General features: G+C 37.8%; 1 protein-coding gene and 1 long non-coding RNA gene across 3 annotated transcripts in view; one reads left to right on the forward strand and one right to left on the reverse strand.

Moving 5' to 3' along the window:
• Positions 1 to 23,141, forward strand: part of LOC135071260 (uncharacterized) — a 152,091-nt gene that overhangs the window by 96,443 nt on the left and 32,507 nt on the right. Inside the window, exons 1-3 of one of the 2 annotated variants that reach the window (XM_063965048.1) lie at positions 3,470 to 3,553; positions 3,712 to 3,968; positions 6,870 to 7,006. In XM_063965048.1, coding sequence (XP_063821118.1) covers positions 3,899 to 3,968; positions 6,870 to 7,006 — 207 coding nt within the window. In that variant the 5' untranslated portion in view covers positions 3,470 to 3,553; positions 3,712 to 3,898. Of the gene's footprint in view, positions 1 to 3,469; positions 3,554 to 3,711; positions 3,969 to 6,869; positions 7,007 to 23,141 lie in introns of those variants that run through there. The other variant, XM_063965049.1, reaches the window with a different exon arrangement.
• LOC135071553 (uncharacterized) lies at positions 11,655 to 12,457 on the reverse strand. The gene is made up of 3 exons (XR_010257284.1): positions 12,175 to 12,457; positions 12,011 to 12,074; positions 11,655 to 11,857 (listed from the first exon to the last, which is right to left on the reverse strand). It is a non-coding gene; the product is annotated as an uncharacterized LOC135071553 (long non-coding RNA).

A 23,141-nucleotide genomic window follows, 5' to 3' on the forward strand; every position in this document is an offset into this window, starting at 1 on the left:
TCAAAATGTTAGATCGGTGTATGATTTGAAAAAAATACTTGCTCTTAGAGGCTTCAAAGCATTGCAAGCTTAATTGAAGATGAATATAGGTACTGTTCCTTGCTCCTTTCACGCCTATCTAAAGTACCTATCTTGAAGATAAATTACTATGCGGCCCGCTTATTTCGACGCCCATTTCGACGACAAAACCTAAACTTTCTATGGCTGCCATAATAACCGCCCGCGAAGAGAAAAGCTAAGACACTAGCAATGATGTATGGCGCCCTTGGACAGCAAAATAGAGCCGTATATTTCGCCACCGTTTACTAGTGCACTTAACCAAATACACTAAAAGGCATTTCAGCTGAAATTTAAGTCTTACGGCAAGGACATAGAGTCTAACAGTTAGTGTTAGAACTTTATTTGGACATAAGCTTTCAGTGGAAAGCGGATCGGTCCCATGTTACGCGGTGAGAGGCATTGGAAACAATAGCGTTTTCCAATACGCTAGGCACTAAAATAAATTTAGGTCTTAAGGCTTAAAGATAAGATCCTCTAGTCGGTCGCATCTGTATTTGTATATCAGCCTTCAGGTGCTCAATGGAAAGCTCCTCGCCCTTATTGCGTTTACGACTGTAGTAAAGGTATTTAGAACAATAGACATGGTCTTCAATGGTAATATATTGTTCAAGCATTCAGAGAATAGAACATATTAAACTACCTTGCCTTCAGCGTAAAATTGATTACCATAGCTTTATTTATTGTCTAATACTCTTTATCATAAAACAAAGTAGAACTACAAGGTGCAATTCAAAGCTTTTTCCACACCCTTTCCAGCAATTGCATGACATAATCAAACCCTGCAGCACCGCCGTGAAATTCGCAAGACAAAGTGCATTATTATTTCTCATTCGGCGGCAACTACAAAGGCAGGGTAATCGCTAATTCAGCATGGCGAACGCACTAACCATCACGGAGCCTTTGCACCTTAACATTAACACTGCAATATTATTTAATGGCTAGAATAGAAACTTATTGAGTCACAATTTGTACACCTGGAAAGCTTTTTATGTCCCTTATGGTAGCACTATTTTGGCCAAGACTTGCAAAAATTAACAAAATTTTGACAGTTTATAACATAGCCTGCTGTAAGCTAGTGCAAATAGCAGCTCACTAGATGTGCGTCTCTACAAATTATCAATTCGATTCCTATTCTACTTTCATGAAACCCATTTTAGCAATCTTGCTAAGATAGCTCAGCAAGATTTTAGCTTTCAGCATGATTTCTTAGTCTCACTCAACCGCAAAACGCACTGAATACCTATGACTTTTTAAAAGACTGAAATAACGCAAGAACATCCCTGGGCAAAAGCTAGTTTAATATGAAAGTCTGAATCACAAGACACTTCACCAGAATCAATACCTCTGACGAGCAACAGTAAAATGTTTTCGTGTCAAACTACCGTCAAACCCGATGCGCGTGCTTATGCTACCGGGTCCGCGAATTTAGGTTAGAAAGTAGAGTTTAACACAGAAATCTAGATTTAGGTCGTAAACTTAATGTGGACCTGGACATAAACTGCGTCCACGGACTATATTTAGTCTTTTATTGTTCCGCGAAAACCATTTAGTATTTGGCGACGTGATTTGACTGTACAAGCTATATTATTTCTTAGCATTGGTTTATAGGCAAGTACCTAATAAGTTGTTTTTCTGAGTATTTTAAATCTAATAGCTTTTTTGTTTGGTCGTCTGGGAATATAGTTATTCAAAGCGAAACTCCTATAACATACAAAAAGTTCTATATACCTGCACACAATAACTATGTTCTATATACCTTCACATTTGCATCATTTCTAGTAGATCACGTAGGTAGGCTGTTTTTTTAAATAAAAATACCAAATTCCTGAACAGTTTCTGTGAATATTTCAGAACCTGAATGTTTATTATTTATTCTTTAAAGAAATTTCTTCTCTTGATATATTTATTCAAATCCAAGTCTACGAGCCTCTTACTTTAGCAATTTTAAAGAACGAGAACAAGATCCTCGTCACGTATTTTTCTGTATGCCTACATATTATTTGCGTGAACCTCTTTAATGTGTGCTTGTATTATTTGCCCGCATATCTTAAGATTTTTCCAAATGACATTCCTTGAGGTAAACGCGGAGAATCCTCGGCGTCCAGCCTTTGACGGCTGACCGCGGATATTTGTCAAACGCATTCTTGCTTTAGGCACATTTCGCGTATACTCGTAGCTATTTACTTTTATTCGGGGGCATGCAAACGAAACTTTTTATGAGAAAATCTTTTTGGATAAAAATATTGCTTTAGTATTTTTTCTAGACTTATTAAACGATGGTTAATGGTAAGTCTATTGTCGTGTACCCAATTTTATTATTTAAAATGGGTAGATTACAAAACTGAAACAAAATTTAAACACTTTGCACAACTGCATTCAGTTGGCATAATGACTCGCATAATTCTCAGAAGGCTGTACCTACTTATGTTTTGTTTCGATGTCTTTTTCTGACTGTATAGTCACTGAAAACGCCCAAAATTACATACAATGGTCTGTACCATTGTATGTAATTTTGAGCGTTTTCGACGTAATGCTAAATATTATTTAAAATTCGATAATTATAAAAGTAACAATGCAAGAAAAATTAGTTTTTTAATTTGCAATATTTTTAGATGCTATGTTCCAACACACTTTTAGATTAGGTACATAATAATGCATAACTATCTTCCCTAATGAATAGACTGTCGCGACTGCCTACAACTTCTACGAAGCTACGTCTATTACGATGGTCGTAAAGGACAGACGCCTCGGAAAATGAGGTAAACGTTTCATGAACAACGCGCTGGTGTCGGACGATATAATGTGTTACGAGCGTTGCTATCTGTACGAAAATCTAGTTTACTCAAAAACTAGGTTAGACACTGCATTTGTAAATATTATGAAATAATTCTGAAATTCATCGTAATACAATTTTTGAAGTATGTTTTATATAAATAATTTATCGTCAAAATACTCAAAACTTGAGACTCTGCATCCGTAATAATTCGACTTCTTCTGTCTCATACTTATTTTATCCGAACATAATCATTTACTTAGTCCTAAACCAATACTACGAGTAGGTAATCTCTACATTACAATAATTCAATGCATAACATTAAAATGTCCCTGCGTCTATGAGTTAAATTAATTTCGCGTTTATTTAATGAATGATTCATCTGCGGAGCAACACGCTTGTCTTTTATCACCTGCTATCGCGACAACAGTACCTCTAGTACGAAAAACTTTCGAGTTCGTTTCGTTTCGTATTCAAAGTGTCATCGAAAAATTTTGTATGAAAAATTAAACAGCGCCCCCTAGGGCGTCTATAATATAGGGGGCGCTGTTTAATTTTTCATACAAAATTTTTCGATGACACTTTGAATACGCAACGAAACGAACTCGAAAGTTTTTCCTACTAGAGGTACAGAACCATCGGCCGGCAGTAGCGGGCGAGACGTAGACCAAGACTGGCATACGCACTATGCGGCGGCCGACTAACAACGCGGGCTGAAAGGTTAAAACCTCTTTCGGATTTTGCAAACTTTTATTTAATAATACTGGCCGTATAGAATGCAGAATATTTTTTTCGTTTATTAACGATCGTCTTTTGATACCAAATTCGAATTTATTTGTTTTTAATTTAACTCTACAATTTGTTTTTCTTTGTTTCAGGTGTTCCACGGTTTTCAAAATTGACAGTTTTTTTTTTTCGTAATCAAGTCAAAGATGACATAAATTATTTCAAAAATTTAGTACTTATTTTTCAAAATGACAAGATAGTACCTACTCGTAGTGCAGTGATAGTGAGTGTGTGTTTTCAGTGAACAAAATTAGTGAAGTGGACTCAAATAAATTCAAAATGGAAGCTCTAGAGAGAAGGAAGCTGTGGCCGATTGCCGCTATATTGTTCATCGTGTTTTCTTCACAATGTAAGTAATAAACATTTTGATACTATTATCCAAAGTCCAAATAGGTACATAGTCTAGCTTAAAAAAATGTGAGGGTTTTACTTGTAAATAATGAAAGTCATACTTTTAACTATCTAGATGCGCCTCCACCGACGAAATGCTGGTTGAGTATTGTATCAAATGTGAAAAATTCTTTATCTATATATATAAAAGAAAGTCGTGTTAGTTACTTCGCTTATAACTCAAGAACGGCTGAACCGATTTAGCTGAAAATTGTCAGGGAGGTAGTTTAGAGCCAGGTGAAGGACATAGGATACTTTTTATCCCGTTATTTATTGCCATTAAGGCGGAACAAAGTTCGCCGGGTCAGCTAGTTATTAATAGATAAAAGATAAGACTTCGTAATACTACTGAAATTGAAACCACTTTATCAAAGTTATTGTTGTCTTAACTACATACTTATTTGATTTATATTTATGATTAAAATATTATTTATAAATAAATAAAAAAATTAATTAAATTTATTTATATCAGGCATAAAATTTCAATAATAATTACATTAAATAAAATTAAATAATTAAAATCAATATTATATGAAACAAAATAAGAGACAGACAAATAAATGAACTTAAATAAATTAAATTAAGAGAGACAAATAAATTAATTCTTATCAAATACCTGCGTATCTTAGTAACGAATTAACGATATAGTAGGAAGACATATTAAGTAGAATTTCATTGAAACAAAATATCGACGTAGATTAAAACGAAAATGTCACGAACTTTTTGTTGACCTTGATATTATCGACTAAGCTCTTTTTTCTTAAATCTAACATTTGGTGAGCGACATAAAATATTTTTTGGCGTGTGTTTATTTCCAAGGACTTAGTCGTCAGCTTTGTGAATTCTATGTTAAACAACTAAACAAGATCTCCTGATATTGCACTGAATAGTTTAAAAAATAAGGTCAGTTCATTGGATTATGTATGTACAGATTATGTTTAAAGTTTTAACATTTTAATGAAATCCTATTTAGAGCTCAAAAACAAAATTATATTATTGTGGTCAAGACGATTTACTTTTTTGTTTCTGTCTAATGTAGGTAGGTACTCTTGGGACTAATAAAAAGCTGTTTTTATTACTGAAGAGAAGTTTCTTATGGAAGAGAATACAAACGGGCATGTGGGTCGCTTTATGTTACATACATTACATTTAAAACATCCCAGTACAATGCTATCGCTAAAACACCTACTCGGATTTTTTGCGGAATGCCTAAAAGGACACTGCTACCGAACTGTCTGCGATCTGCTTCCGATAATGCCGACAATGGCCTGTATTTTCGACCGAAACCAGTATAAATGACCCGAAGAGCGGCCACTGAGTCATGCAGACGTTTATGGACCTTAATAACAGCTTAGCCTTGATAATGTTATGTAAGGTGAAAGATGGAAGGAAATAAACTGTGTATCAGTGTCGGCGGAAGTCTGTGATGTTAAATCCTTGTTATATTCTGAATATTGTTTTTGTAACAGGACTCTACACGTATTAATGGGTTCCTCCATTGGGCATTATTTTATTCGTAGCACGTATCTCATGTAACTGTAACCGTAACCGTGATAAGTATAATATTGATATAGTAATTGTGTTTATTCTCATGCAATATTTATGTACATGAATAAAAATAATTATAGAGTCCGTACGTAAATCTGGACTTCTTACTCTTTTGGTACTAAGCTTATTATTTTAAGGAATTTCTAAAACATGCTATTGAATGTAAAACAATCCAGATATTAGACATAACAAAGCTTTAGCTTAGAGGTTAAGGTTGCAACATTCATAAAACCTATTATTATCTAGGAATAAATAGCGCTTTGTTCCTCGCATAATGGTTCAATACGAATCAATGAATAGTTAGGTATCACCATTTATATCCGCTTAGCATAAAATCTATACACACGCATGTAAAATCGATATAATCATGAGTTTAGATTACCTAACAACACATCAGTTATAGTTTATGATTTAAAAAAAATATGTACGAATATAATTGTACCAATTTATCTATTGTATTCATTAAGCCTCTTATTAAATTGCTAGCAAGTAATTTTCTAAAAAGTGCGCAAAAAAAAATATCACGTTGTAAATTAATAAATCAAACTAATTAAAATTTGCAATTGAAAATATGTCTGGCAGTTAAAATCTGAAATTAGAAATCGGCCTGAAAGCAAAATACACCAAAATAATATGACAATTTAGAACAAAATAGTTTAAAATCTAGCGCAAGTTTAAAACGCAACAGATTGGCAAAACTGATTACTGAAATGTTTGAGATAGCCCGCTTGGGGTATCCCCTACAAAAGCAAATAACGTACGTGAGCTAAACGTTTTAAACGGATTATGCTACTTTTATGAAATTCGTTTGATAACTCAAAAACAACTGAGTTGTTTAATATTAGAATGGATAAGATCAAATACTTCTACAAGTTACTTTTAATTTATGGCCTTGGCCAAACTCCTTTGGTCGCGCCGAGCGCCTGGCCACTAGGAAACTTTCTTTTTTCGGTCAATATCGTCTGTCAATTGTTTTCCGGAGACTATTTTTTCGCGACACGAAAATAAATGTTTTTCTAATTAAATTAATAATTAACTGAAATAACAAGTAATTCCACAAAATACTACTCAGATTTTTTACGTAGTCACGCAAGCATTATAGTACTTTAATTAAATACTCGTAATACTGTAATTATGCATAAGGTACCTACACTTTTTTTAAAGTTAGGTTTTATTGTACATTTTTAAAGTATTTTCATATCGCAAAAGCTTAATTTTCAGATGCCTTATACTACCAGTTCTCACACAATATATACTATATCAAATGAACCCATCAAATTACCTCTAACATGAATGTAACCACCGTTCGCAGACAAAGGCGCCTGGGCCCACCGCAACTCCACCAAGATGTCGTACGTGTGCCCGCCGAGTTTCATCCGCCTCGGCCACAGCTGCTACTACATCAGCGACAAGAAGGCCACGTGGCAGAACGCCCTCTTCTCTTGTAAGGTATGCACTCTATCACATTGCATTTAGGCCTTTTATTCGTTGAAGATTACAACGCGATTTTGTATCAGTCGTTGACAGGGCTCACAATTAGAGCCTATGTAGCAAGCACCCTTGTGCAATCATTACCCTAGCGGTCCTCTAGAAATACTAGGGGGCGAGCTGCCAGTGGCGTAAGTCGCCCCCTAAGATCCTGCGCCCGTGTGCAACCCACGCACACCCCCTAGTCAAAACACAATTGTAACAACCCTCATAGATTTTGTGTGCCGTGACGTCGCTTTTCGCCAACTCAATTTATAACAATTACAGTTCATTGAAGATAATTGAGTTTTCAGGGCTAAATTGTAGTGTTCTTTTAAAGGAGTCGTGTCTTGGAATTATTTGTTAATGGTGTCAAATAATTGTCTACCTTTAGACATGTGTGCTACTTTATTATTATTCTGTGCTTTAAGTAAGTGTACATTCGCGATACTGTTGCTACCGCCTGACATTGCAGCTGCAATTACTCGTTCCTACAATACGTTAATTATTTAAGAAAACAATATGCAAGAGAACTCCGAATATTCTTAACACAAGGCCGTTCAATAATAAATATTTAGATGTACGTAAATTTTGACTTTAAAAAAGTTCTACTTACTAAAACATGACGTCATTTCTACGCACTTGACCTGAAACAAGATAGGTTTTGTTATGTATGAGATATTCTTTATTACTATTGTTACACGTATGTGGCATAATAAATACAGGAATGCCAACTCATGAACTCATCTGGCTCCGAATAAATAAAGAATTCGTTCCGGCGCCACCGTCTGGTATTCCCAAGTCGTATGGGAAGACCCACCACGATGGAACAATATAGGTCGCTATTTGTGAGAACCACCATCACACACATCATCTATTTCAATAGTACCTACTAATTTATATGATAAACATTTATGACTTATGACTATAATTTCATATCAAACGATAATTATTATTTTCCTGGCATGTCATAATAAATTAATTAAATAATTAATCACCAAGGTAAATAATGGCATTATAGTTAGAATTCTATTCTAGCATCATACTGTGAAACTGAAAAGACACTCGAGCCTAGATTGAGAGTAAACAGATAATCTCGAACGTATAAGTAATCCTGCCTGTAATTTAGAAACACTTCGGATTATAATCATACCTACCGTCACCACGACAACGATCTAAAAACAGTTGTTTATTCCCCTATTCATGTCCATCCGAAACCTTCCCTCGAGCAGGGTCATAGACACCATAACATCACTACAATCTGACTTCCCGATACCACGTGTACCACCTCATTTGCATGGACTCTCCATTCAAATTTGCGATACCATGCAGACCTCATTGTATGGTAATTTAAGACGTAGACGTCTTGCCGCGACAAAAAATGCTTGTTACAAGGAGCAATTAACCATAAATTCTGGAGGCTATCAAAATGTAAAGGAGAAAGAAAGTGGATATTTACTTTGCAATTTCGGACTCTTTATGATGATATAAAACGAGTTTACAAAATAACAAATTGTCTTTTTATGAAAACATATTATTTATTATTGTAGAGCCCGTTAAAACTACTCTCTGGCACGATCGACGACTTTTAGATTTTTGATCAAAGGTTTTCGAATCCAATTTCAATCTAAAATAAGCTTTTACTCGAGTGAGCTCGTCTCGACGGCCAGTCGAAACTGTCATTGAGCGCTCATCAAACGGTTTGAGGACTCCAATGCCAATTACAAGTTCAAGTGAAACTGTAACTCACTTGCGGCACCTGTCACCCTGATTCGAATTTATTGTCACCAGTTGAAGTGTGGCCTTAACGGCTGTGTAAGGCCGCGCTACTGGTTACATACATCTTGCTGTAACGTGTACGTAAGCGCTACTGGTAGCATCTCGCTAAGAGCTGTGTACTTAAATGAGGTTAATTTAGTAAACGTTTTGTAGGTGTTGACGTCGGTTTAAGGTTTACCGATAGATGTCACCGCGCGCTAGATGACAGGTAGTTCACGTAGTTTGGCCAATAGATGGCACCTCTTAGATTAAGGCAAAATATTAGCGCGCGGTGTCCAGATTTTTTGCCCGCCCTTTATATATAACCGAGGAAAGAATAAAATTGAATTCAGTTGACCTCAAGACGGTGTTTGATTCACTAGTTAGTAGTACCCCTAGTCAGTGTAGGAGTGAGTGGTAGTAGTGATAACGGCTAGGAGTGCTCAGGGTGAGGGAATTCCACCCTCTCACTACGGGAGGGTTAAACATGGTCCTTCGAGCCGGATGCTAGTGAGGAAGTACTAGCGTCCGAAGGAGTGGACTCCTCCTCCACGAGCAGTGGACTGCTGCTGTGGGGCACCCCAGAGGTCCGCAGGAGGACTTCAGACGGCGCTGAGCGTAGCCGGCGTACGTCAGGATTGGTGCCATCGGAGGACGGAGGAGGGTCCTCGGGCAGCCCTCAGAGGCTGCAACGGGAGTACCCCACGTTCAACTCAGAGGCCCAGAAGAGGACCTCAGACGGCGCTTGGCTTGCTGCTCGGCGCGCGTCAGGATCCAGTAACGTGGGAGGACAGAGGGGAGTTCTGCAGCCCTACCACAGAGGCTGCAGCTGGAGGAGGACGCCGGTCACATCAGAGGTCGGGAGGACCTCAGACAGCGCAACAAGTCGGCGCGTCAGGTTTGGTGACCAGAGGACGGAGGAACGCCCTCAGAGCAGCCCTCCTGCCAGAGGGAGAAGGAGGTTCGTCATCTCTACGTAACGATTCGGCATAATTCGTGTGAAGTTGTCACTGTAAGTAAAATTTTAATTGTCAGTGTGTGTCAAGTGTCAAGTGTCAGTGCGTTTCGAATTTATTTTGACAAGCGATTTACTTTTTTAAAGACTTTATTTTTAAATTTAGATTTATTTTGTTTATTGCTTATTGTTTTTTAAATTTCGTAAAATGGCGAAACGCAGGGATTCAAATGCGAAGTAAATTTCAGTAAACTGGTTTTTAACTCACATTTATACCAGGTATACATTTCTTCCATTTTATCATATAAATCATCTTTCACATAAGAGGAATCAGTCAATTCATCAGACCCTGCATTACGCATTAATTCCCGGTGGCCTGATGCGAAGTCTACCCATAACTGTTCAACCAACTCTATTATATTTTCTATGTATTCCTTTGAAATTTGATTTGCTGATAATTTATTGAAATTTACTTTATTTTTCTCAAGACGTTAACTTTTTAAGGAATGATGACTTAACAAAGGTTCAAAAGTTCCATTACTTAAAAAGTTATCTCAAAGGCGAAGCGGAACAGCTTGTGAAGCACATTTCGATCGCAGAATGTAACTATGACAGATGTTGGGAATTACTGGAGGAGCGATACAATAATAAGAAGTACATATGCCAACAAACGTTGATTAGATTTTTCAATCAGAAACCCATGGTTAATGAGTCCGCACCCATACTGAAAGAACTGATTGACACCACGAATGATTGTATGTCCACTTTACTGAACATTGGTGTCAACGTGGGGAGCTGGGACGTGATTGTTGTACATATTTTGAGTCAGAAATTGGACACAGAAACCAAACGTAGTTGGGAGTTTTACGTGAATAGTCATAGCTCGGCGGATCAGCTACCAACATATTCAATGTTTCAGGAGTTTGTGACAAATAGGTACCGCGCAATCGAATTTTTGGTTTCTGGATCCAACACACCTAGGAAAAACGTGATTCAAAATTCAAATAAGTTGAAAGCCCTCCATGTAAATAACCATAGTTGTGTTTTATGTAAAGAAGCACACACACTTGCATTTTGCCCGGGTTTTGCGAAAGAAACAGTTGACAGACGTAGAGATTTCGTGCAGGACAATAATATTTGTTTCAATTGCTTAGGTAGAAGTCACCCAGCTAAGTATTGTCGTATCAAAACAAGGTGTCAGATCTGCAAAAGGAAGCACCACTCACTGCTTCATTCTAATGGGAAATTTATTTCAGAGGCCAGTGAGGATAAGGAGCAAGGGTCTTCGGCAGTAGTCAGTTGTACGCTTACTGAAGAAGCAGGAGGTGCAGAAGGAATTATTACTTCGTGTTATTCGGCGGATAAAACGGGAAATCAGGTACTATTAGCTACAGCTGTGGTAAATATTGAAGCTAATAATGGAACACGGAGAACGGTACGCGCTTTGCTCGATCAAGGATCGCAGGCGTCATTTGTGACCGAAGCGACGATACAATGTTTGGGTTTAAAGAAGTCAAAGGAGAAAAACGTTGTATCAGGTTTGGGAGGAGATAAAAAGGTCATCATCAACTCGACGGTTAACATCAACTTGCAGTCACGGGTCAATCCGGAAATCAAGTTCAAGGTCAAGGCGTACGTGTTAAGAAAGATCACAGCTTTTCTTCCAGCGAAAAAGGTTAGTGACCTGGAAGGTTTGGATTTAACGGGACTTACCTTGGCTGACCCTGAGTACCACACGCCCAACAAAGTGGATATTTTGTTAGGTGCAGATGTGTATGGGCAGATTCTGCAAGAAGGATTAAGGAAGGGTATCCAGGGTGGAGTGATTGCACAATCTACAGCTTTAGGCTGGATCATTTCGGGCACGGTTATGGATTTACAGCAGCAGCCAAAGAGCATGGTAGTAATGCATTCACTGATGGATGAAAATGATCTCCTTAAAAAGTTCTGGGAACTGGAAGCGGAACCTGAAATAAAAAGAGAAAAAATGTTTACAGAGGAAGAAAAAAGATGTGAGGAGATATTCACAAAGACAACTTCAAGAGACGAGGAAGGGAGATATGTAGTTCGACTTCCCTTGAAGAATGATCCTCCTTGTGTAGACAACTCCAGGGAGATATCTGAAAGGAGATTTCTTTCGTTGAAACGGAAATTCATGAAGAATGAAGCCTTGAGAGAGAAGTACTCTGAAGTGATGCAAGAACACATAGATCTGAATCACATGGAACTAGTACCTGATGATCAAGTTGACAATCCATTGGCGATATACTTACCCCATCACGCAGTCATACGAGAAGACAGGGAAACGACGAAGGTACGGGTAGTGTACGATGCCTCCTGTAAGGGTAAGAATAATATGTCTCTAAATGATAACCTTCTAGTGGGACCTACCTTACAGTCAGAGCTACGGCACTTGGTGATACGATGGCGTACGTACCCCGTTTGTCTCACGTCTGACATAGCCAAAATGTATCGGCAAGTGAAGATCTCGGAATCAGATGTGGATTATCAACGGGTACTCTGGAGAGATGACCCTGAAACTGAGATAAATCACTATAGAATGCTAAGAGTGACGTTTGGAACGGCATCTGCGCCATACTTGGCTGTCAAGACATTGCAACAAGTGGCTATTGATGAGGGTGGGAGTTATCCTATGGCAGCGGAGAGAGTCTTAAGAGATTTTTACATGGATGACCTATTGACGGGATGTCAAACTAAAGAAGAAGGATTCCAGATATTTAAGGAAATGAATGAATTACTAGGAAAAGGAGGATTCGAGTTAATGAAATGGACAAGTAACTGCGATGAGTTAATAGAAGAGATGAAAAGAGAAACAGGGATGAAAGAGGTTCAAGAGGGATTGAAGATTAAGTCAGATGAAACAATGAAGATAGTTGGACTTACCTGGGACCGCAGTGAAGATTCATTCCGATACGCTGTCAAACTCCCGACGCTGGAACACCCTGTAACAAAAAGGAAAATAATTAGTGATATATCACGATTTTATGATCCACTGGGCTGGGTAGGACCCAGCATCATAAAGTCAAAAATACTAATTCAGAAGCTATGGTTAGCAGGGATTGAATGGGATGAAGCTATACCTACAAATATATTGGATGAGTGGTTTACTTACCGAGAAGAGCTGAAACTGTTGGAGTCAATTAACATACCAAGATGGGTCCACGTTGAGGTTAATTGCGTAATCGAATTGCATGGCTTCTGTGATGCCTCCAAAGAGGCATACGCGGCGGTGGTTTATGTCCGTGTGATTGACTCCGAGGGGAACATTCGTGTGTCACTGTTAATTGCTAAAACAAGAGTCGCACTAGTTAAGCAGGTATCAATCCCGAGATTAGAACTATGTGGAGCAGTGAACGACAGCTCGAAAGAAAATGCAGCGGATGCAGCATCGCGAGGAGTATCACCTGCAGAATTAGTAGGGAATAGCAGATGGTTCAACGGTCAAGTAGAAGACTGTCTTAATTCAAGACCGCTGTCAGTTATTTCAAGCGATGCTGAAGGTGTTTCTGTTTTGACTCCTGGTCATTTTCTTGTGGGAGAGCCTATTGTCACGGCTCCTGATAAAAACTATGAGTCTCATAATGTTAGTTCTTTAAGGCGGTGGCAGTATACTCAGAGAATGCTGCAAGAATTTTGGAAGGTATGGTCTCGTGAGTACTTAACAAAGTTTTATAATCGGTACAGGTGGTCATCACAGCAGCCTCAGCCACAGGTGAGCGATGTCGTGTTGGTGAAGGAGGACGGATTACCGCCCTGCCGCTGGCTATATGGTAGAGTTCGTGCTGTCCATCCGGAACAGGACAATTTAGTTAGGGTAATAACGCTTAAAACAAAAAATGGGACAATTAAGCGCCAAAATATCTAAGTTGTGTCTGCTTCCAATAGAGACTGATGTGTAAATAGGTATAAGACAAATACTCTAAGGTAGATGAATAGTTTGATTTTTAAGTTAGCAGTTATCGGGTAGATACGTTGTTTGTTTTGTTAGTAAAGGAAGGACAAATTGCATATTTTGTCCTTGGTGGGCGATTATGTTGACGTCGGTTTAAGGTTTACCGATAGATGTCACCGCGCGCTAGATGACAGGTAGTTCACGTAGTTTGGCCAATAGATGGCACCTCTTAGATTAAGGCAAAATATTAGCGCGCGGTGTCCAGATTTTTTGCCCGCCCTTTATATATAACCGAGGAAAGAATAAAATTGAATTCAGTTGACCTCAAGACGGTGTTTGATTCACTAGTTAGTAGTACCCCTAGTCAGTGTAGGAGTGAGTGGTAGTAGTGATAACGGCTAGGAGTGCTCAGGGTGAGGGAATTCCACCCTCTCACTACGGGAGGGTTAAACAGTAGGTAATATTGTAAAAAACTAGTAGACATGCTCAACAAAATATTATTAGATACCTTTGACTTTCGTTCTAGAGGTATTAAACATGATACGTTCCTATGACTTTCATCATGTAAAAAATATATTTTGTCACGTGTATTAAGGCTACAGTAAAACAATAGTGTTTAAGATTTAATTCAGGAATAAGCTACAAATACTTACTTTACTTTAAAGATAACTTTTCTTACACATTGTCAAACTTTCTTAGAATAATTATGCCATTTAAAAATTCTGTCAGTTCTCACTTGGTGTGTCCTTAGCCTTACGACCTTAACATTACATCGCGGACAATAAATATCCCACCAAAAACATTCTGTAAAAAACTAGCCAAGTCTCGATGGAGCTGCTTGTTTATCTCTAAAAAGTAATGAAATCTAGACAAAGTCGTGCCAAGTCTATGGTTCCTTACTGCGATTTCTTTATTATTATAGTTAATGTTGTGGGACTTGGCCGTTGAAGGGTGACAAAACCAGGTGCTCCATGACACCATTGCACCAATCTGTCGCCAGAACCGCTACCCATTGACGATGGAAAATTGCCACTTGGAAAACGTTGATTCAACAATAACCAGTCAATTGTAGGTTTAATAAAGCTGCGTATTTCAATAATACTTATGTATGATTATCTTAATAAAGATTGTTCAACGGCCAAGTCACACAACATTAACTATAATAATAAAGAAATCGCAGTAAGGAACCATAGACTTGGCACGACTTTGTCTAGATTTCATTACTTTTTAGAGATAAACAAGCAGCTCCATCGAGACTTGGCTAGTTTTTTACAGAATGTTATTGGTGGGATTTCACTTCTTTTTGTAGAAAGTGGCAAAATTATTTAACGTCGTCGTTTTATCGACATTTTTTTACGATATTAAACACAAATAAACTCAACGACCCTTAAAACGGACAACGAACAACGAATGAACAATTATTTAAATAACATAACCTTAGTGAACCTTATAATATAATAAACGAAATTAACGAAATGCAAATTACATAACATTCAACTTAATCGACGGGGGACTCTAGAAAGGAAAAAAATCTGAACACCGCTTGCTAGTGATAGCGCCATCTAGTGGTGAGCGATACATGCGAACACCACGGTGCCGGAGTAGTATTGATTATGAATGTGGTGTTACTCCAGATCTTCGATTTTCCTAGTTTTTATAGTTTTCCCTTTATGTGGCCATTAAACCCTAACTCTGTACCAAATTTCAGCTCTCTGAGTTTACGGGAAGTACTAGTTCTATTTTGATGATTATCAGTGAGTGAGTGTCGTAAATACGAAACTTTGCTTTCGCTTAACTTCGGAACTAAATGAGCTACAGGCTTGAAATTTTGGATTTGAAGTATGTGATTATAGCTTACTAGATAACGAAAATTTCTGCGTTGTGGTCTTATCCAGAGGTTCTCAAAAGGGGCCTGAAAATGCGGCGAAATGGTTCCAGTAAAGGATGGTACGGCAGTGTTTGCTTCGCGCTCGACTTGGCGGGGGCACTGCCGTGCCCCCAGATAGGAGTTGTCCCGCGGTTTTTAGGCGGCGTGGGCTCCATGGTCAAGATCGCCAACTTAACCCCTTAATTGAAGACCATATATCGAATTTGACGTTGAAATTACACATTGCAAAATACATTAATTAGATATCGGCATGGGAATAAATTTTAAAACATGTATTGAGAATGTGTTTAACTAATTTGCATTTATTGGAATAACTGATATGCGTATTATATCAGAACATCCATTGTGTAAATATTAATAAAAAATGAATTTTTGAATGGTCATAAATCTAATGTTAATGCTTAAATATTTAGACCTGAGTCAGGTTTCAAATATGTCAAAGATCAGTCTGCTCTATTGTGAAAACCTGTTAAAAATAAGATTCAATTCTAATATTTGGTGATTTGACATTTGATTAAAATGTAGCCTTGAGAGTCAAATAAAATAAATACTTACATAAGTATTATTATTTTTAAATACAGCTTGGACACGTTTAAATGTGAAATGAATAACATAATTATAAACTCTATTTATTCCAAACCTGACACAGTGTGGCTAGCTAGATAGGTATTGCTATGTGATGGTTGTTCACCAAATTCAAAATAAACCGTGCCCAAGAATTTCCCACTAGGTGAGTCGTCGCACCTTAGCCCACCGTTTGGTACAGACTTCGTAACGTCAAGCTCTACTCTGTGGCATCTTATTGTATCTATAATAGGGACGATTTTGCATCTAAGATATGCCTAGATTGCCTAGTCTGATGTGCTGTCTGTATATTTGCATGCGAATGCCTCAAAAATAGACCGAAGCCTTTGCATAATGTTATGCAAATATGCATTTCACGCTTCTGAAGTAAACAAAGGATAGCGCTACTTTTTAATGCAGCCACTTGAAGGTTAGCTTGAGCGTAATTTTCAGACTAAGATGAAGTTGAACCATATTAATATGTGCCTAAGTAAAGTTTTAGAACTTGTTTATGTACATGAGTATTGTTTCAATTGTTCGGTAAATATATTTATTTTATTTTATTACTCGAAAACTAATCATCTTAAAAGCTACTATAAATCACTTGCATATCCATCCATGTTCTAAAAATAACATACAATCCATTAACCAATAAGTCAACTTTAAAAATAAAATGTAGATTGCGAATTTGTTCATACTAAAAAATCTTGACGTTTCTCACCTCGAGAACTGTTTAATTTTTTAATTCCGAGCATTTCAATGTCAGCACTCCCAATCCCGGAACCGCTCGCTTTCACTCGTACGGTTTATCAGTAGATACCTGAAATACTGGCAGCTATTTGGGGCCGAGTTATTTCAATTGGAATATTATTGCGCTGCGTCTTCGTAACTTTTTGGATCAACTCAAATAAATAGACCACCAAAGACGCGCGTGGGACGCGACTAGTGATGCTGAACTGCTACGTGATAAATGGATCGTATTCGTGAAATGTAAAAAAAAATACTAGGAAAAATATCGAAATTACAAAATAACAACAACTTCGAATGTGCGTGCACCCTTAAACTATTAGACAATGCTATAAAAGCTAACTCTCTAAATATAAAGCTTTAAGCTGGTTAAAAGCTTTTTAAATAGTTAAAGCAATCATCATTTTACGCTATTTCCACTGCAAGGGACGCTAACAGAAAACTTATTTTTATTCTCCACCTCCATAAAATGACTATTAAACAGAGATGAATTTACCATCGTTGTGATGTCATCTCACACCTGTTACATACTTAGCTAAGTAGCAAGTTATAAATACCCACTTAATTCTTATTTTTTATCACAATATACCCTTCATACTGTTTACATTTTATTTTTCTAATTGTCATGCACATCACTAGCTCCGAAAATCGTTGGCCACAACGATCGGCTTTGCGTTTTGTTTCAGCCACGTGGCGCCGTTACCACACGTGTTGTTCGTTACAACAATCGCCCCTTGTCTGCTCGTTAACGTGATCATGGGATAACTAAGCACTTGCTCGAAAAACGACATAAATTACAAAGAGGTCAAGAAATCTTTTCTTTCAGTACAGTACAGTACAGTTTTTCTATTCTTTCAGTAGGTACCTGAAATTTCAATTTTAGATCTTTTAAGGAAGGATCCTTCATCTAAAATGTTAAGGTGATTTTTCCGGTAATTTTCTAATCTGAAACTTCTATTCAGGATAACTTCCATGTTAAGTTTAAATTTTGCCGTAGCATTTTGGTCTCGAATACTTATTCTCTAATAAATAAATTATGTAAAAAGAGTTTTTTTTAATCACTCATCTACTCCTAATGCGTTCACAGCCGTTATATTATATTATAGTTGCCGAAACTAACCTACAGTAATCAGTTTTTCGTGCCGAGTTCTAATTAGCGGGCCGAGTAATCTGGTTAGCGGGTAACCCACCGGAAGGGCCGTAAACTTTTATCGGTAACCCACGATGCACGATGACGCCAACGCGATCGGCACCTGTGCCAAAATGTGCCATAGCATATACAAAGAAGTAAATAGGTACAACCTCCCTTTTACATGGATTTTAGGAATATTCAGAAGAACCTTTGTTTTGTAACGTGGGAACACAAGGGAAGTGAAACGTTAACGTTATGATCTTTTGATTAATTTCGTAAAGGGTCCAATGACAGTTTGACTTTCCCCCGGGCAATCTCGACCTTCACTAGTCGGATTTTGTTAGCGTTTAGTGATTAGTTTAGATCCTGACTACGAGAGGGTGGGTGGAAACGAGATGTGGGAATAGTCCCTTTTTATAACCAAAAGAATTTGTAAAGTACGATGAGCCGATCATTGCCACCACTTCTAGGAGTTCTAGGGTTTCAATGAAAATATTTTCTTGATAGTACACTGGTTTAAATTTTACCATTTGTTACGTAATCCTTGCTTCCAGATATAGGGTCGATTATTTTTGCGATATGACGCGTACTAACGAACTTCGTTATAGAGGTATATTGTTTGTGTTTACAAAATCACCGTTTTCGCAGCGACGTCACTCGTCGCGAAAATAGCCGCCTGTGTATGCAACCAAATGCAAGGCTCCAACGAAACGTTACTGCAGTAAGAATATTACAAATAGGGATTGCAATTGCTGGATCCAGCATACAGCAATCCAGCTGGATCCAGCGCCTTTTTAAACATGCTGGATCCAGCATACAGTGCTGGATCCAGCGATGCGGATCCGCAAACGTATAATTTCTATTGCTTAGTTTCGAATTGCCGCCATTTTCAAAACGGCGCGGTGACGTTGCCGTTCCGTTGTTTTGTGTGTTGAACGGCGCCTCTCCGAAGCTACTGGTTCGTTAGTGTGATTGAAAAAATCCAAAAAAGTATGAAGAAGCAGTAAAAAAACTGTCTATTTTCCTTTGCCAAAAAAGAATGCGATATGGCAGGAGATGAAAACTTTGTTAAAAGGGTGCGCCAAAGTTCACCTAAATTTTCAACTCCGAAAATTGGAAGTCCGAAAATGTTCTTCCTAAAATTTTTCATCCTAACAATCACAATTCCTAACTACTATGTCTCTAATGTTCATAATTCCGAATCATTCAACTTCATAATGTCATTAGCAATAAACATTTATTACACTTTTATTTGTTCTCCTAGATTTTCTAAACATAACCATATTTTACACTATTATTCAAAGTCATATCTTTTTTGTTTAGATTTCTTTCTTTAACGATATATTAAAGTTCAAGTTTGTTGGCATTAGCACGTATACTTGAGTCCCGCTCCGTTCATTCAGTCAAGTTCCAGGAACGAATCGGTCCTATTCATAATTATTGGTTTAGGTTAGGTTAGAACTGTGACCACAACGCACCAGCCGAGCGAGCGAAGCCAGAGTCCCGCTCCAGTCATTCAGTCAAGTTCCAGAAACGAATCGGTCCTATTCATAATTATTGGTTTAGGTTAGGTTAGAACTGTGACCACAACGCACGAGCCGAGCGAGCGAAGCCAGAGTCCCGCTCCAGTCATTCAGTCAAGTTCCAGAAACGAATCGGTCCTATTCATAATTATTGGTTTAGGTTAGGTTAGAACTGTGACCACAACGCACGAGCCGAGCGAGCGAAGCCAGAGTCCCGCTCCAGTCATTAAGTCAAGTTCCAGAAACGAATCGGTCCTATTCATGATTATTGGTTTAGGTTAGGTTAGAACTGTGACCACAACGCACGAGCCGAGCGAGCGAAGCCAGAGTCCCGCTCCAGTCATTCAGTCAAGTTCCAGAAACGAATCGGTCTATTCATTATTATTGGTTTAGGTTAGGTTAGAACTGTGGCCTTACGTTTTATTCGCGAAGAACGTACTTCTGTACGTAGTATTTATTATTATTCTATGGTATGAGTGAAAATATTATGGTAATGTTTAGGGATAAAAGTGTTATGATAAAAAACAGTAGGAGTTTAAATATATTTACATAAATGATATTATTAATTAAAATTTTCGGCAACATGAGTGTTATGAACATCGCCGGTAGCACTACAAATAGTATGAATGAAAACTTTAGGATGAAAAATTTTAGGAAGAGTGATCATTCGAATTTAAAATCGTTAGGAAGAACAATTTCGGGTAAATAACTTTAGGTGAGCCAATATGGACCCTTGTTAAAACGAGTAAATAAACAAAATGTGCAAGAAGATACAGATATCATGGAGTTAGAAGAGAATGGTCTAAATGATGTCGCAGAACCCGTTAAAATTACTTCAGGGCTAGAGCTTGAGATGGAACTTAAAAGAGAGAAGGAGAACTTTAATAAACAAAAGCCAAAGCCAAGTGGTCAATTAGATTACGAAAAGGTACTGAAAAAAGAAATGAGCGTATATGAGACCGAACGAGTGCGAGGTTAACATTTATCTATGGTGTATGACTATTTCTTCTTCTTCTTATTCGTTACGCTCATGGCAGAGCGGTCGTGGTCATTCTACTATTCACTATTTAATGATCCTAAAACCGACCAGTGTGGAAACCGAAAGTACATTCTCAGTAATGACTCGCAAAATGTGTTGGTAAGCGCAGACCTCAACAACGCCTGGACCAATTTTTTTAAATGTTCGTTGAAGTCCAAGGATGGTTTTTACAGCGAGAAAAATTCGAACAATGTCTGGGAAAACCCTAAAAACAGCCCTTTTTTCACGCGGGCGAAGCCGTGGGCGGAAAACTAGTTACTTAATAAAAAAAAGTCTTAAAAATGTCGTCTTTTTATTTGCGTTCCACATTTTGCTGGATCCGCGCTGAATCCAGCTGGATTCAGGTCAATCCAGCAAGAATCCAGCTGGATTGAAAACGCCGCTGGATTGCAATCCCTAATTACAAATCACGGCCAAAAGTAATAAATAAACCTCAGATCCGCCTCACATTTGTACCAAAATAATTCGTAAAACCAAGTCGTTAAATAAATTAGCAACCAAGTGATTTTAGTAACACCACATCTAAAATCTGATGTATCGATTCCTTCATCGGATCATGAATAACGGTCTGCGGTACAATATGTCACACAGTCACATAGGAGCTGTAATTATATTTGGAGGTTCTAAAAAAGGCGACCTCATTCCAAATTTACTATTCCTTGAATTGGAATGGCGTATTTAGGACAAACCCATAAAGAAACGCCAATCTTGCTTAGCATTAGCCATGGATTCAGGCCTCAGTTCAACGGTTGACTTGTGTCAGATGTGTTAATAGAAGACATAGTTTACGATGAACTGGATACGGTCTTGTACTTGATCTGTGATTTTGAGTCACGGTTTTGCCAACTTTTGACTACCGAACTACCGAAACTCAATCCTTATTTTTATCTTACGCAAAAATAGTTTAATGAAGGTGTTTATTAATCACGTGTTTCAAACCAAAATAAATGTCGTAAAAACGGTTTACTCGTGTCCTACGGCATACCGAAATTACCGAATTACCCAGTGATCTAACTAACGCCAAAGCAATGTTCGTAATTTGTACTAGTCTTCGTCCTACACATTACGTCAGGTTGTGTAAACAAAACATTTTGTTTACACAACCTGACGTAATGTGTATTATACATATAATTATCAATTTAGTTTTCATGTGCAGGGAATTTTGTTTTGAATAGGTAAAATAATCCCCAGTTTTTAATAAAAAGTATTTAGTTATTTACTTAACTAAATAGATACGTCCAGGACAGTTACCAATAAAATATCACACACACTAGCTCCCTTAAGCTTTCTTGCATAATTTGCATTTGCATTAAGTAACGTGGCATAGTCATGGAATATTCGTGTATAATAAGAAATGGATCCATAATAATATATTTTTCATCAACACATCACCCTCCAGCACTAGAAACGGGCGCCAATTTGTACATGTCTTAAGACCCACGCGTTGCATCAGACGATGTAAAATCATTTGCCGTTTTCACGGCCGCCACTCACGCCTCGTCCTAAGGCTAATCGGCTGATTACGCAACTGCACAAGCTTTAAGGATTAATGTTAAATGTGACGTGACATCATAGGTGGCGTCGCCAGCCGTCACAGCGCTTTGTGTGGTCTAACGCAACAACGATTATGGTTGTTACTTGTAAGTACCGCGCTTTAATTTTCTTATGGACGTTTTCTATCTAGCGATTCTATTCGGAATTTTCAACTCATAAACCAGTTAATGCCTTAAGAGCTTGTGGTTTACCGCAACTCTACATTGGTGCAGTAAGTAAGAAGTAAAATAGCATACCTATTCTACTTTACAAAACTTATTAAAAGTTTTCAAGGCTACATAGCCGTCTACTTAAAGATTGATAGACTTATGCCCGTTTTCACCATCAATCCCTAATTTTTAAGTGACCCCTATGGTAACACTTAATATGAATATTGTTATCATAGGGGTCACTTAAAAATTAGGGATTGATGGCGAAAACGGGTGTTTGCAACATAAATAGCTCCTCAGCCCATTCCACGATCTCAGAGAAATCGCATATTTCCAATAAAAACATTAACATGTTTAATGAAAACATCAGCATGGTACAATCTCGTGGTTATAAACTCCATGATTTACGAGTTGCCCTACAACGAGCAAGACATTCTATTGGGATCAATTCGCGTTGACATCACCGGCTTACAACACCTATTAGCCAGCTTTCCGGTGCCTTCGACATGACATCATCTAAAGAAATACCGTTTATTGCGCACTATACATTATACATGCTTTTGAGTCAGCAGCGCTGAATGAAGCACAGGGTGAACGTGAAATCGTGAGATTTTCCTTGAAAAAGCGTTTAATCAGCCGCCGCGGCGCCGATATAAAAAGGCATTTTAAATGGCAACATGTAAAAAACTTAATTTATCTTGTAGGTAAATTCTAGTGGAATTGCACCTAATTATTGGACATCACTTTAACTTTATGCTCGTTGCATAACCAATGCAATTTGAGTCATTAAGTAGAGTCATTGGCTCATTTATTATGCATATCGAATGACTTCATTTAATCAATGCTAGAGTTATTTCAATACCTAGCAGCAATTGGAATTGTAATTTTATGACTA

The sequence above is a fragment of the Ostrinia nubilalis genome, chromosome 4, assembly GCF_963855985.1.
Source record: "Ostrinia nubilalis chromosome 4, ilOstNubi1.1, whole genome shotgun sequence".
NCBI classification, from domain to species: Eukaryota; Metazoa; Arthropoda; class Insecta; order Lepidoptera; family Crambidae; genus Ostrinia; species Ostrinia nubilalis.